Consider the following 14,013-nt stretch of genomic DNA (forward strand, 5'->3'; position numbering starts at 1 on the left):
AAGCATACAACAATGTATGTACATAGGAATAATAGAAGCATACAACAATGTATGTACGTAGCAATATAAGCATTCGGCAACGTAAGTACACAACAATATATGTACATAGCGATATACGTACACAGTTATGTATGCCAATGGTAACAGTTTTCTAAGGCATAACATTAATTGAACTTTGTTGATAATACATTATACATAATACATTTAGCTTAAATTTAGAAAACCCTTCACACACGTGTATACATAAAGACACTTGTCAGCCTAATCCTTTCAGTCCTGGACAATGGAGTATTTGCTCATGCATAGTGATGATTACCCTAGATCTAAAAGACTGATGAAATTTGGTTAAATCGGGTTAAACATGCGATTTTCATAAATAGTTATGGGAAACAGAAATGCAAATATTTTACAAGCCTTGTCTCGAACGATCACATATATGCGTTTTTTTAGGTAAATACATGCGCCCCCCTCCCCTCCCGTTTCTCAATGATTCGTGGAAGCGAATAATTGAATTAATTATAAAAGAAAAAACTGTTGGTTTGCGCGGATCTTGTGACTATTATAAATGATTTTGTGACTATTATAAGCGATTTTCCTATATGATTTTGTGACTATTATAAACGATTTTCCTAAACGATTTTGTGTCTATTATAAGCGATTTTCCTAAATGATTTTGTGGCTATTATAAAAGATTTTCCAAATAATTTTGTGACTATCATAAAAGATTTTCCTAAATGATTTTGTGACTATTATAAAAAATATTCCTAAATGATTTTGTGACTATTATAAAAGATTTTTCTAAATAATTTTGTGACTGTTATAAACGATTTTTCCTAAATGATTTTTTTACTATTATAAAAAATATTCCTAAATGATTTTGTGACTGTTATAAACGATTTTCCCAATTGATTTTGTGACTATTATAAACGATTTTCCTAATTGATTTTGTGACTATTATAAGCGATTTTCCTAATTGATTTTGTGACTATAATAAACGATTTTCCTAAATGATTTTGTGACTATAATAAACGATTTTCCTAATTGATTTTGTGACTATTATAAGCGATTTTCCTAAATGATTTTGTGACTATAATAAACGATTTTTCTAAATGATTTTGTGACTATTATAAAAGATTTTCCTAAATGATTTTGTGACTATAATAAACGATTTTTCTAAATGATTTTGTGACTATTATAAAAGATTTTCCTAATTGATTTTGTGACTATTATAAACGATTTTCCTAAATGATTTTGTGACTATTATAAACGATTTTCCTAATTGATTTTGTGACTATTATAAACGATTTTCCTAAATAATTTTGTGACTATTATAAACGATTTTCCTAAATAATTTTGTGACTATTATAAACGATTTTCCTAAATCTTCTGGATGGACGATAGTAAAGCTTTATAATATCATATCTAGTGGTATTGGTCAATATTAGTAGCGGCTTGAACGTTTTTCACAAGATTCATGGACGTGTTCGTCCAATTCTTCGTGTTGTGGAACTTGTCCTAACCTGCAACCAGGTTTGGAACTAGTGGCACCAGCCTGAATAATAAAGATTCTTATTCTAAATACTAAAGCTAATCGGTGTATATAAGAAACGATGCTCCAGATCCCGTATTTGTCTTCGAATTCCTTTATCCAGCCAGTTTCCACAGACAATCCACTGTAAGAGGACATTGGCTTCCGAGGCCACGTTGAAGAAGACTAAAGACAGAAAAGATTGCTGGAGTTAAATCAGGAGGATTTAACGGTTATGTGATCAAATGGGATTGCTGCGATCCTAGTTTCTTCGACCATCTTTTTCATAAAAACAGCTGTTACCGGAAATTTGTAAATCGTTAACTTATAATCTCTGCTTTTATGTTGTTTACGGTACCAGGAGACATGCCCAGCTTCGTCGCAATGCTTTTTTTTCGGGGGTGGGGGATGGATGATTCTTTCTTGTACCCATATCCTTACTTTCATGATGAAGGTGTTGCTTCTAAATGGATTTGGGTGTGGTTCGGAAGCCCATCACTGTTTTAAAATGTCTACTGTGTAATTTTATCCCATTCTATAGAAAATATTGAACGCCCCTTTCTTCGAAATGTTCCCTCTCCTTTGGCTTTGGCTCTACATTGTTTAGCAAACTCGCTATATGATATTCTCTTTGGAAAAGCTTTTTATAGGTTTCCCAGCCATAAGTCTACCCGAGGCGGTATAGCACTGTCACGTTATTATAAACTTCTGTCGAATGGTTCAGGAATCTGGAGTGAATCAACTATATGTGCTAAACATTTCGTTTGTGGCTCACGTTATTAGAGGACCATGTATTTCACTATTTTTATAAATAATAATAAATAACGTTACCGTCTTTTGAAACCGAAATATCGTTAACCAACTTGGAGGTAATTTGTTTCAGCTATACAATATGCATTCTGTTCACCTCGGGAAATCTAACCCCGGATCTTAGCGATGTAAGTCCGTAAACTTACCGCTGATCCCACACTGGGAGACTTTTAAGATAACAGTTATATCACACTATGAGATAAGGAAACGGGTATTTTAGGGCCAATAATGGGCGGAAGAGAACCAGATGCACGGGATCGCATTGCCCGACACTAGCAGGAGAATGTCATACTTCAAATATTCAATATTTCTTGGGTGAATTGAATTTCGGGTGGTTATTTCAGTTATTTTTGAAATTCTTTGATCTTTTGTTTTTATCTTAAGAGTAGATGGTCCAACAAGTATTTGAAGAGCTATCGGGACTTGTTTTAAATGTTGGAATATTGGATGATGAAATAAAAATAATTAATCATGTACATAATCTGTATTAAAATTCTACATTAAATGCTTATCATACCGTACCTAGTTTTAAAATATGTTAAATAGGTAGTAGAACACGCCAATCAGAGAAAATATGTAAAATAGGTAGTAGAACACGCCAATCAGAGAAAAAGAGCATATAGTTCGATCATCCTATGTAAAAGACAAACTGCTCCCTCGGGCAGTTTCCACACGCTATGATTAGAAGATTTAATTGAGGTTTTAGTTTTGTTTCTCACGGGGAATAACGAATTATCGGGTGAAGAAACAACCTTAACATTTGTTCCTTCATTTTGAAGCTGCAGGGTCTGTTCTGTGAACACAACTAGACGATGCATTGGATTTCATCTCAGAAGAATGATGGGCGTTTCACGAGCTGCTCCTCGGAAGCAGGCATTACACAAGGTTCAGAAAGAAGGTAATAAGTGTCTATAAAACACCGAGTTATCTTTAAATATCTTGAAAAGAAAGTTAAAATCGCTTCAATTTGAAGGGTGTGTAAACATTTTATTTTAATAACCAGCAAGGTTAGCATCATTACTGATAACATGTAATCACTATTTACTGTCAGTAATGATACCTTACACCATGTACTGTCAGTAGTGATAACTTACATCAGGTACTGTCAGTAGTGATACCTTACATCATGTACTGTCAGTAGTGATACCTTACATCAGGTACTGTCAGTAGTGATACCTTACATCATGCACTGTCAGTAGTGATACCTTACATCATGTACTGTCAGTAGTGATACCTTACACCATGTACTGTCAGTAGTGATAACTTACATCAGGTACTGTCAGTAGTGATACCTTACATCAGGTACTGTCAGTAGTGATACCTTACATCATGTACTGTCAAGTAGTGATACCTTACATCATGTACTGTCAGTAGTGATACCTTACATCATGTACTGTCAGTAGTGATACCTTACATCATGTACTGTCCAGTAGTGATAACTTACATCAGGCCTTACACCATGTACTGTTATTACTGACAGACAGTACAAGATGTAAGGTATAACTATTGAATTTTGTGTCGTAAGTCATAAGTACTGACTTACATGGTATCTCTTGTCATTAAAAGCAGTATATCTTGTAGGTTGTTACTACCAGTAGTATCTTTTGTAGGTTGTCACTAGATGCACTATATCTTGTAGGTTGTCACTAGATGCACTATATCTTGTAGGTTGTCACTAGATGCATTATATCTTGTAGGTTGTCACTAGATGCAATATATCTTGTAGGTTGTCACTACTAGTAGAGTATCTTGTATGTTGTTACTACCAGTAGTATATTTTTTAGGTTGTCACTAGATGCACTGTATCTTGTAGGTTGTCACAAGATGCACTGTATCTTGTAGGTTGTCACTACTAGTAGTATATCTTGTATATTGGCTCTGAAAGCAGTATATCATGTAGGTTGTCACCACCAGTAGTATATTTTTTAGGTTGTCACTAGATGCACTGTATCTTGTAGGTTGTCACTACTAGTAGTATATCTTGTATATTGGCTCTGAAAGTAGTATATCTTGTAGGTTGTCACCACCAGTAGTATATATTTGTATCACACACTTCGAGATGTTGGAGAGAGAGAAACAATGCCTTCAATGTTTAGGAACTTTAATAATTGTTAAGGTGTGAACACCTTTTCGAAACTGTTGAAACATGATTATAATTAACTATAGTTATCATAAAACATTAGTATTATGCGCATTATGTTTCTAAAACTAAATTCTTAAAGGTCCCTTTCGGGTTTTCCAGAAGAAGAAGAATGTATAATAATATTTCAAACACACTTTGTCCACCATTGCCAAAGGTGCGTTTTGCTCAATACCAGAGCTCATCAGATCGACTAGGATACAACGAACAAAGTAATGGTAGAAACACCATTTATATAAGTCACTTGTTATTACAACAATTGTTAAGGTTAATTATAACTGTCATAAAACATTAGCCTATTATATTCTTAACACCGTTAAACCTAATAGTAATGTCTTATGAAAAAAATACAATTGATAGGTAATTCCATTTTATCGTATTTTAAAGTGAGTGTTTGATAAAGTAGATACTAAATTTAACCAAGACTTAACTACTCGTATCCTTCAAACATCTACACTATAGCTTTGGTACGAAAAATTCACGATAGATCCAACCCGATCACCTGAGTTTTGGCTGGTTCCTCTCGTACGGTGAATGGTTTCTGTTCAACCATATTGATCTTTCTCATAACGCTGACAAATCTATTGATGCTGTTCGAAAATCTTCTCAACAAATAGAACAACAAAGTATTTTATGTGAATCTGCACATGTAGCAAGGGGAAGCTTTCTCTGTAAAACATAAAAAAAAACGTTTTGTTTAATGAAAGGTCACTCTTACATCGCGTATTAAGTAAAGGAATCCTATTTTTTTGTGTATGTAATAAAATAACACAACTGTTTTATTGGAGGGTAATATAATACAACAACCCTTGCGGGTGTAATATTTTGGATTAGAGTATTTACAGTGTTTTGTTATAATGTTTAAGGTTATGTTTTATGATGAAGTTTTTTATTCTTTACACGCTTTAGTAAGCAGTAATTCATCGCTATAAGTTGTTATTGAATTCTGTCCCTTTGGCTGTGAATGAATAGGCGGCTTGGCTACTTATAGGATAAGATTAAGATTTACCTCACGGTTTGATGTGTTGTGTAGGGAAACAAGTGATAATCTTATTTACAGTTGAAAACTGTCATTCTGTTGACTCTAATATCCAATAATCAGTCCTCATTCTCAGCAAACATAGTTTTCGTTTATTCATAAGCAAATAATAAACCTAAGTTTCAGTTATTTATACATCCGATGAACAAAACAGCTGTGTTTAGAAGTTCAGTGTTAAGATGTCTTCTCCACTTATTGAGTAGATCCAACAGAAAGGTAGCTTCTTAGCATTACATTACTGTAAGACAGTAAAGACACATTGATGGGGGCTAGCGTACTTTGAAAATACCTTCTCGCATACCAACAATGGCGTTGTGCTCATAGACAATGGGTGGGCATGCCCCATTCCACCTAATGCTTTCCATAAACTGTTATAATAATCTCAAATCTATGTATAAACATTTGATTAAATATGTCCAAAACACTTGTTTGTGTTTCAAATCAATAAGTTAATTAAAGCAACAGCAGAAATGAAATAACATGAAAAGTAAAATGCGTCCCATTTATTATTTGTATGATTATTATCAACTTACCATTAATAACAAAAATATTTTGTTTTCTGACTACGCCCCCAATATTTTAGCTGCATAACGCCTCTGCGTGCCAGAATATGTGAAGAGAACACGTTCTTTACAATAAAATATTAAATAAATTGATGAACAAGACGTCCATTGGGGATAACATTTATTTTGAAACCTCTACCTCTTGTTGCCATGACGTTGAAAGCTTCCTCTATGTATTATAATTTTCTGGTTTGTAACGAGATATATATTAATTTCAAATATTAGTCTTTGATAAATTCTTCTCCAGAACAAGACTCACAACATTTTGAATAATGAATTACAAACAGTACAGTTTTGAATTTTGCATTCTGTACACATGATACTTCCCAGAACTGAGAAGATTCCAATAATATCTATAACTGATGCCGTCGAGAGACCTCTACCTGGTTTGTAGAATCACTAAAACTCAGATTGTTTTTTCGTTATTTCTTCTTGCCGAAAGTACACCAGACACCGAAACCTAAGAGAATGTTAAGCTAGTCTCAAAATTTTATATAATCTAGACCATTTCTTTTCTTTCTTCGTTTTAAGACATAAATCAGTAAGGTACTATATATTTGTCTACATTACTCATTAAATAATATTTGTAGACTCTATCTATCGAAGCATTTATAGTACAGTACTTGTGGTGTATACTTTACAAAAGTAAATGTTTATTGAATATTTTATAAGTTATTACTAAGTACATGAAGGACACCAGTCAATAACACTACAGCTGTGAGCTTTGTTTGTGCTGCCATCTAGGGTGCAAAACCTGAAATATAAAAAACTCTGTATATTAGGTATCGATTAATTAATTAAAAGATCAGGAAACTGTATGCATATTTTAATATGTGCGAACGTTGATATATTTCAGTCAACACTTTCTAAGTGATAACAGTTTTATTGAATCGACCAATCCTACTGAGACATATTATTATGTTATATGACGTCAACTGACCTTAGGTCTACCGATTTTCTCCATAAGTTTAAATAATAATGATAACAAATATAGAATAAGCTCAGAATCAGGCTTTTCATTTTATGTTTATTAAAAATCGTAAAATAATCACTGAATGACTCAATTTAAAAGCTAAATCATAAGACAGTAACGTTTTATTGTCTTATAATTCTTAGCATTGGCGAAGGAATGAAAAATATGTTTAGTTATGCAAAAAATCAAATACTACAAGGGGGTGGGGATATTTATGTTGGTAAGAAAGAGCGAAAACAAGCTGGTTAATTTTAGCTTTAACATCCGTTGTTTATAACCTATTACTTTATCAGCATCGACATATTTGACGTTTTTAAAGTGTTTAATAAGAACTAAAACATTTATCTATTTTAGGGTGTGCATAAGATCTCTTTTCCTCTCTTCAAGATTGTCTACTTTTCAAGAATTTTTGCCAAGCAAAACAACAAGAAACACAAAATTCTGAAACACTCTTTAATATATTCTTTTCTTTCAGGACAATGCCGATAAATTAAGCTACTCTAACAGAACGAGAGTTTGAGGTTACCATCACCCGATGAAAAGAAAAGACTCGGTGTGTATGTTACAAAAAACTTGACCTATTTAAATAAGCTGACTCGTTAGCTAGACAAAAATATTGTTAGAGTTACGTTCGATTTTCACAGTGTTTTCCAGTAAAACCACCAGGGCAAACGCACAAATATAGGCCATCTTCTTCGGACTTGCTGATGCACGTGCTTCCATTTTGACAAGGGTTTTCTATTTCACAGTAGTTTGATTCTGTTAAAAGAGAAATTGCTGCTTTATATTTGTCTGCTAAAAAATTAAACTTCTCGATATCTATAAATTCGTACAAAGGAAATACATAATAATAATTATGTTTACATAAGATAACTACAATCTACTCATTAAGGAATTACAGAGGTTGGTTACGTTATATCAAAACGATTTTGGAGCTTTACCACGTCTTTCTAGTTTATATATTTATTTTAGGTCATTCTCTGTCCGACAGCTGTGCATATTGACAATAGCCCTTCAGCGTAGTTTCCATTGCAAAAAGCTGTGTCGTAAGTCTCTCACGTCCAAAGCATATCCCTCTACCCTGAATGCTTTCTACAACCAGTCTAGTGTAGGAATACAATGAGTTTCCAAAAGCCACTTCAAGAATATGCTCGTACATAAATAAACAGACGGCTTCATCGACATGTCCTTGTATGAAATAGTATGAATATCAGTTTCATTCTCCAGCTGCTTGAGGTATGCAAGGGTTGAACAGAAGGTACAGCTGGGAGCCTTATTTTGGTAAACCCATACCCTATGGCTTCGTTTCCCGATGAAAATCCTCTTTGGGACACGTGGATGGCCTTTTACACTTACTCTTGCATTCATGTATGTTTCACCTGTTACAAGACAACGCACTTTGCTTACCATGGCTGGGGTACGACTTCTTGAAGGTCTCTTTCTGAATGATCCTGACTTCCAAGTTGATCCATATTCCTTTATTTTCCAATAGCATTAAGTACAAAGGATATTCCCGTCTTGGAAATTCTAAATCCCAGATCTGACACATATTTATGATCTTCGTGTATGGATATTTTGTGTCGGAAAGGGTTATCACATACTCTTCTCAAAAGCTGTCACTTTTTCGGTATCATCACACTAACTGCGAAATGCCAAACAATGTCAAAATGTAGTTCTGATACATTCCGTTCCACCGTGACTTTATATCGGCTCTACTTGTCACGTGACTTATTGATGTGCATTTTAAGGATCGTCTCAATATAATACATTCAACCCTCTGTTCATCATACAATACATTAACGTCAATCCTTCTTATTAATCTATGGCAAATGGTTCACAAAAAATGTGAACTAAGCACATTGTACCAGTATCTGAAATCAAAGTCAATGTCGCCCTTCTCATCTTGGGTAATGGGAGTTGTGTGTGACATAATTATTTCTAGATCAAATTTGCAGGTCCTGTCGAATTTTTCATTTAATTTCGTGGACGAGATTTGAAGACTGCCTTCTCTCAGGACTTTGTAAACAAAAACTGATGGATTTAAACCCACCATCATTAATCGAAACGTAAACTTGAAGAAGAGAAAAAAAAAATGCCAGATTTCGCCGCCATCTTGTAATGGAGTTGTCACGTGATTGTTCAAGAATTCTCACCGTGAATTCTCTATAAGACGAAATCAATTGTTAGTAAATGTAAGATAGTTTTATTCCATTCTCTAACTTCCGTATGACTTCTATACAGTCACACGAAGCTTTTGTAGATGACTTTTATACAGTCACACGAAGCTTTTGTAGATGACTTCTATACAGTCACACGAAGCTTTTGTAGATGACTTCTATACAGTCACACGAAGCTTTTGTAGATGACTTCTATACAGTCACACGAAGCTTTTGTAGATGACTTTTATACAGTCACACGAAGCTTTTGTAGTCTTCATTTCATATTAACGCAAATGTCTTATGGCTACACGGGAACCTGCATAATCTTCATTGTGTATTGTTTTTATACTAATAAATGCATTGTTTAATAGTTGACTTTCCAGCTATCTCTGGTACTTATGTTTTTTATATTATAGGGAAAAAAGTCATTAATTTACTACATAAAATACATGAACTTCAGTAGTTATTATTGGAATTAATCATAATATTGTCAGTGTTTATGTTTCCATGTTTATTATGTGTGATTCGGATGTTAGTTGGGATCCTGTAACCAACAGAGTCACGTCCCATAAACAAGTTGGATCTCGATACCTCAGTAATCCTAAGGCTAATTCATAATGACGAACAGGCCCCAGAGCACAGTCAGCTCGTGACTGCGGTTTGGAGCTAAAGAAACTAATACCGCACGTGGTTGCATTACGACCGAAAATTATTGTCTGTTGATCGCACATGTTTCACAAAAACAACTGCACAATCTCCATTTTTCACTCTTGATTAATTTATCGTCCTAATCCTCCAGAATCTTTGTTTCTTTTGACAACAGATTTAGTCTCGAATGTGACTACAATTTTCCGGTATAGGGCTTTCAGTAACTTCTTTATAATATGTCTTTTAAGTATAATAATTAGCTACAACGTAACTTACTCTTGTCACACAATAAGCCTCCCCATCCTGGTTCACAGTTACATTCCCACGGACGGACACAGTGACCATTCTGACACCCTGGATAAGGAAAACACTGATCACATTTTTCTCCCTGCCAGCCTATACGACATCTGTAAGAATAAAATAAACAATAAACTATTTTTTTAATTTTAAATCACTCAATAGGCTTTATAGGTATAGGTTTTGTTTTCTCATGGGTAAGATAGCAATTTTTAATATATTTTCTATAAGAACAAATGGTTAACCCTAAAATTCCGGCTAGTTTTTATACCGTTCACAAACGTAGGAGTCCACATTTGGCATTATTGGTTTGGTTTGTCTTGAATTTCGCGCAAAGCTACACGACGGCTACACTACGCTAGCCGTCCTTAATAGATAGACTAGAGGGAAGACAGCTAATCAACATCACCCTCCGCCAACTCGTGGGCTACTCTTTTACAAACGAATAGTGGGATTGACTGTCATATCATAACGCCCCCACGACTTGAAGGGCGAGCATGTTAGGTGACGGGTATTCGAACCTGCGACCCTCAACTTGTGAGTCGAGTGCTCTAACCACCAGGCCATGCCAGGACCCATTTTGGTATTATATTGAGCAATTATATGTTTTATATGTTATAAAAGTCAGTATAAAAAAACAGACTAACTACTTAGAGAACCTCAGCAGTAATTAGTGAGATTAATTATAGTACAGATGATGTATCAACAATACAGTACACTAACAATAGTACAGTTTTTATAGTACAGATGATGTATCAACAATTAGTACAGTTTTTATAGTACAGATGATGTATCAACAATAAAGTACACTAACAATAGTACAGTTTTTCTTCAAAAGTAAAAGAAAAATAGTATAAACTTTGTTACCCTCTTTTTACTATCAGATCCATCATTACCGGTGCCATTTTTCCAGCTTTGCGTTATTACTGGTGCCATATTTACCAGTATCCTTATCACCAGGGAGTATTATTAATACGTGTTTTTTTTTTAATTTATCGAAATATTTTAACGAAAATTGATACTGCAGTTTCTAATTGGTCATGCATTTTATTACGAATACTTTTTTAAATCTCTAATGTCCCCCCTCTTTGGTGGACAGTGGTACATTTACGGCTTTACAACGCTAAAATTCGGGGTTCGACACCCGTGGTGAGCAAAGCCCAGATAGCCAATTGTATAGCTTTGTGCGTAACTACAAACAAACAAGGTTTCTAAAGATGCTGTCTCCCGGTGACTCAGAGATAAGTTTGGAGATTTACAGCGCTAAAACCCGGAGTTCGATTCCCGCAGTGGATACACAGCAGATAGCATAATGTGGCTTTGTTCTAAAAGAAAGAAAGAAACTCTCTCTCGTAGATAACATTGTCTTGTTGAACCAAGTAAGCCTAAAGATATAAAAAATCTCCTGGTTCTGAAGTTTGCATTACATGTTTGTAATATTGGTAGTTTTATTTACTTATTTTTTACATGTATCGTGAAAAGATAAAATAACATGACTAGAGTGGAAATATTAAAATGTTATGTTGCAGATCTATACATTTTAGAAACCACAATGTTAATAATGAATTTAAAGTTAGTTAGATATCGTACCTGCATTCGTTAGGCTTAGTGCAGTAGCCATATTTAATATCACAGCCTTCACGACAAACAGCTGAAAACAAAAAAATAAAACATTTTAAAGCTGTCATTATATGTATTTAAAGTGTCACTGTAGATCTCAAGTCTTAAATATATATATATATATATATATCGTTTTTTTATCGTATTTGGCTTTTTTCACCGGATTGGCTGGGAATTCATATCAGAAAAAAATTTATATGATCAAGACGGATAATGTGAGCTAAAGTTATTTTTCAAAGAATTAGAATAAACTTTTCTAAAAGTTAAGTTACTGATAAAGGCGCTTATGAGTCACGCACCCCCCCCCCCCAGTGGCCCAGCGGTATGTCTGCGGACTTACAACGCTAGATTCCGGGTTTCGATACCCGTGGTGGGCAGAGCACAGATAAGTTTACGTACTTACAATGCTAAAATCCGGGGTTTGACTCTCTCCGGTAGACAGAGCACAGAGAGCCCACTATGTACCTTTATGCTAAGACAACAACAAATTTATATAAAATTGGTTAAATAGAAAAGTTGAAATGTTTAAAATCGGCTGTATACCACCCTTTATGTAGTACATATTTTTAGTTTGACAGCCATTTACCCCCCCTGATATCTTTAGGTTGTTATTGTTTGTCTTAGAGCAAAGCCACATTGGGCTATCTGCTGTGTCCATCGCAGGAAATCGAACCCCGGATTTGAGCGTTGTAAATCCATAAATTTACCCTTGACTTATCGTGGGACGACATTTTTAGGAACTTTAAGTAAAGGTATTAAGTATTTCTTTACTCTCTTTACTTCGACGAAAAGTAGACAACTTGATTATCCACGTAATTCTCACTTAAAGTGAAAAAATAAGTACTTTGATTATTGGATTTTTTTTTTTTTTTTTACTTATTACAGTATGTTTGTTTGTTTTTGAATTTCGCGCAAAGCTACACGAGGGCTATCTGCGATAGCCGTCCCTAATTTAGCAGTGAAAGACTAGAGGGAAGGCAGCTAGTCATCACCACCCACCGCCAACTCTTGGGCTACTCTTTTACCAACGAATAGTGGAATTGACCGTCACATTATAACGCCCCCACGGCTGAAAGGGCAAGCATGTTTGGTGGGAGAGGGATTCGAACCCGCGACCCTCAGATTGGGAGTCGAGTGCCTTAACCACCTGGCCATGCCGGGCCTACTTATTACAGTAAACATCTGCTCGAGTAATTATTTCAGCAAAGTTTCTGCACTTAATGGTCGTTTTTATACAGGCCGCAGTTGCGAATTTATGTTCTTTGATTAGTGCCCCAGTGTTTCAGCGATAAGCCTGAAGGCTTATAACACTAAAATCCAGGTTTCGATACATGTGGTGGGCACGCCACAGAGAGCCAATTATGTAGTTTTTGTACGTAATAACAAAACAAACAATCTTTGATTTGTACTTATTTTTAAAATTGACGCTGGTAATTACACCATATTTTGATCAGTGACAAATAAGAATATTGACCAGCTATTAAGTAATATAAAGTAACCAGAGAGGGAGAGATTAAAATTGAAATTGAAAAGTGCCCTCTATCGAGATAATTCAGAAACACACCTTAGCGACATCACCCAGTTTTGAGATGCAGATATTTCGAAAAACAGGATAAAAATGAAATTATATTAAATTAATTTCATTCCTGACATATGGTGAGCAAAACATGTACTTAAAATTCATTATTTTTTATACAAACAAAAAAAAAGGTATTTACGTCTGAATTTTGCTTAATGAGGGACACTCAAGATCGGCTTTCTTGCGGGGACACTGCTCTAAAATCAGGCATTATCTAGTCACCGTATACTGAAATAAAACCTTACATATTCAAATATATAATATGTTCAATCAGTCTTAGCAAATAGTGTTACAGTTATAACTTATTGCTATTTACTCACGTAAATGACAGAAAATTCCTCTCCATCCTGCCTCACAGATGCACTCTAGCGGTTTGTTGCAGTAACCGTGTACACAGCCGGGCAGAGTTCTACACGTGTTGCATAGCTCCCCCTGCCAACCGATTCGGCACCTTTTCCGAAAAAAAATAGAACATTAAAAACAAATATATATATATATATTAATTTAATGATGATTGTGCATTTATGTGTTATTTAATACGGGTATAAGATGCATTTATGTGTTATCTAATATGGTGTTACGTCTCCGTTTGTTAACTGATTTTTCCGTAACTTCGTTCCGATGAAACTTTGACGACACAAGTCTTTACTTAATAAA

At 34.6% G+C, this 14,013-nt stretch overlaps 1 protein-coding gene across 1 annotated transcript in view; it reads right to left on the bottom strand.

Annotated features, from left to right (window-relative positions):
- Positions 1-7,264: 7,264 nt before the first annotated feature.
- LOC106474162 (delta-like protein 1) overlaps positions 7,265-14,013 on the bottom strand; it is a gene marked incomplete at its 5' end in the record, with an annotated part of 16,564 nt that continues 9,815 nt past the window's right edge. Inside the window, 4 exons of the mRNA XM_022402529.1 lie at positions 7,265-7,812; positions 10,137-10,267; positions 11,748-11,808; positions 13,677-13,807. Coding sequence (XP_022258237.1) covers positions 7,679-7,812; positions 10,137-10,267; positions 11,748-11,808; positions 13,677-13,807 — 457 coding nt within the window. The remainder of the gene's footprint in view (positions 7,813-10,136; positions 10,268-11,747; positions 11,809-13,676; positions 13,808-14,013) is intronic.

This window comes from Limulus polyphemus, unplaced genomic scaffold, assembly GCF_000517525.1.
Source record: "Limulus polyphemus unplaced genomic scaffold, Limulus_polyphemus-2.1.2 Scaffold6889, whole genome shotgun sequence".
In the NCBI taxonomy this organism is placed as follows: domain Eukaryota; kingdom Metazoa; phylum Arthropoda; class Merostomata; order Xiphosura; family Limulidae; genus Limulus; species Limulus polyphemus.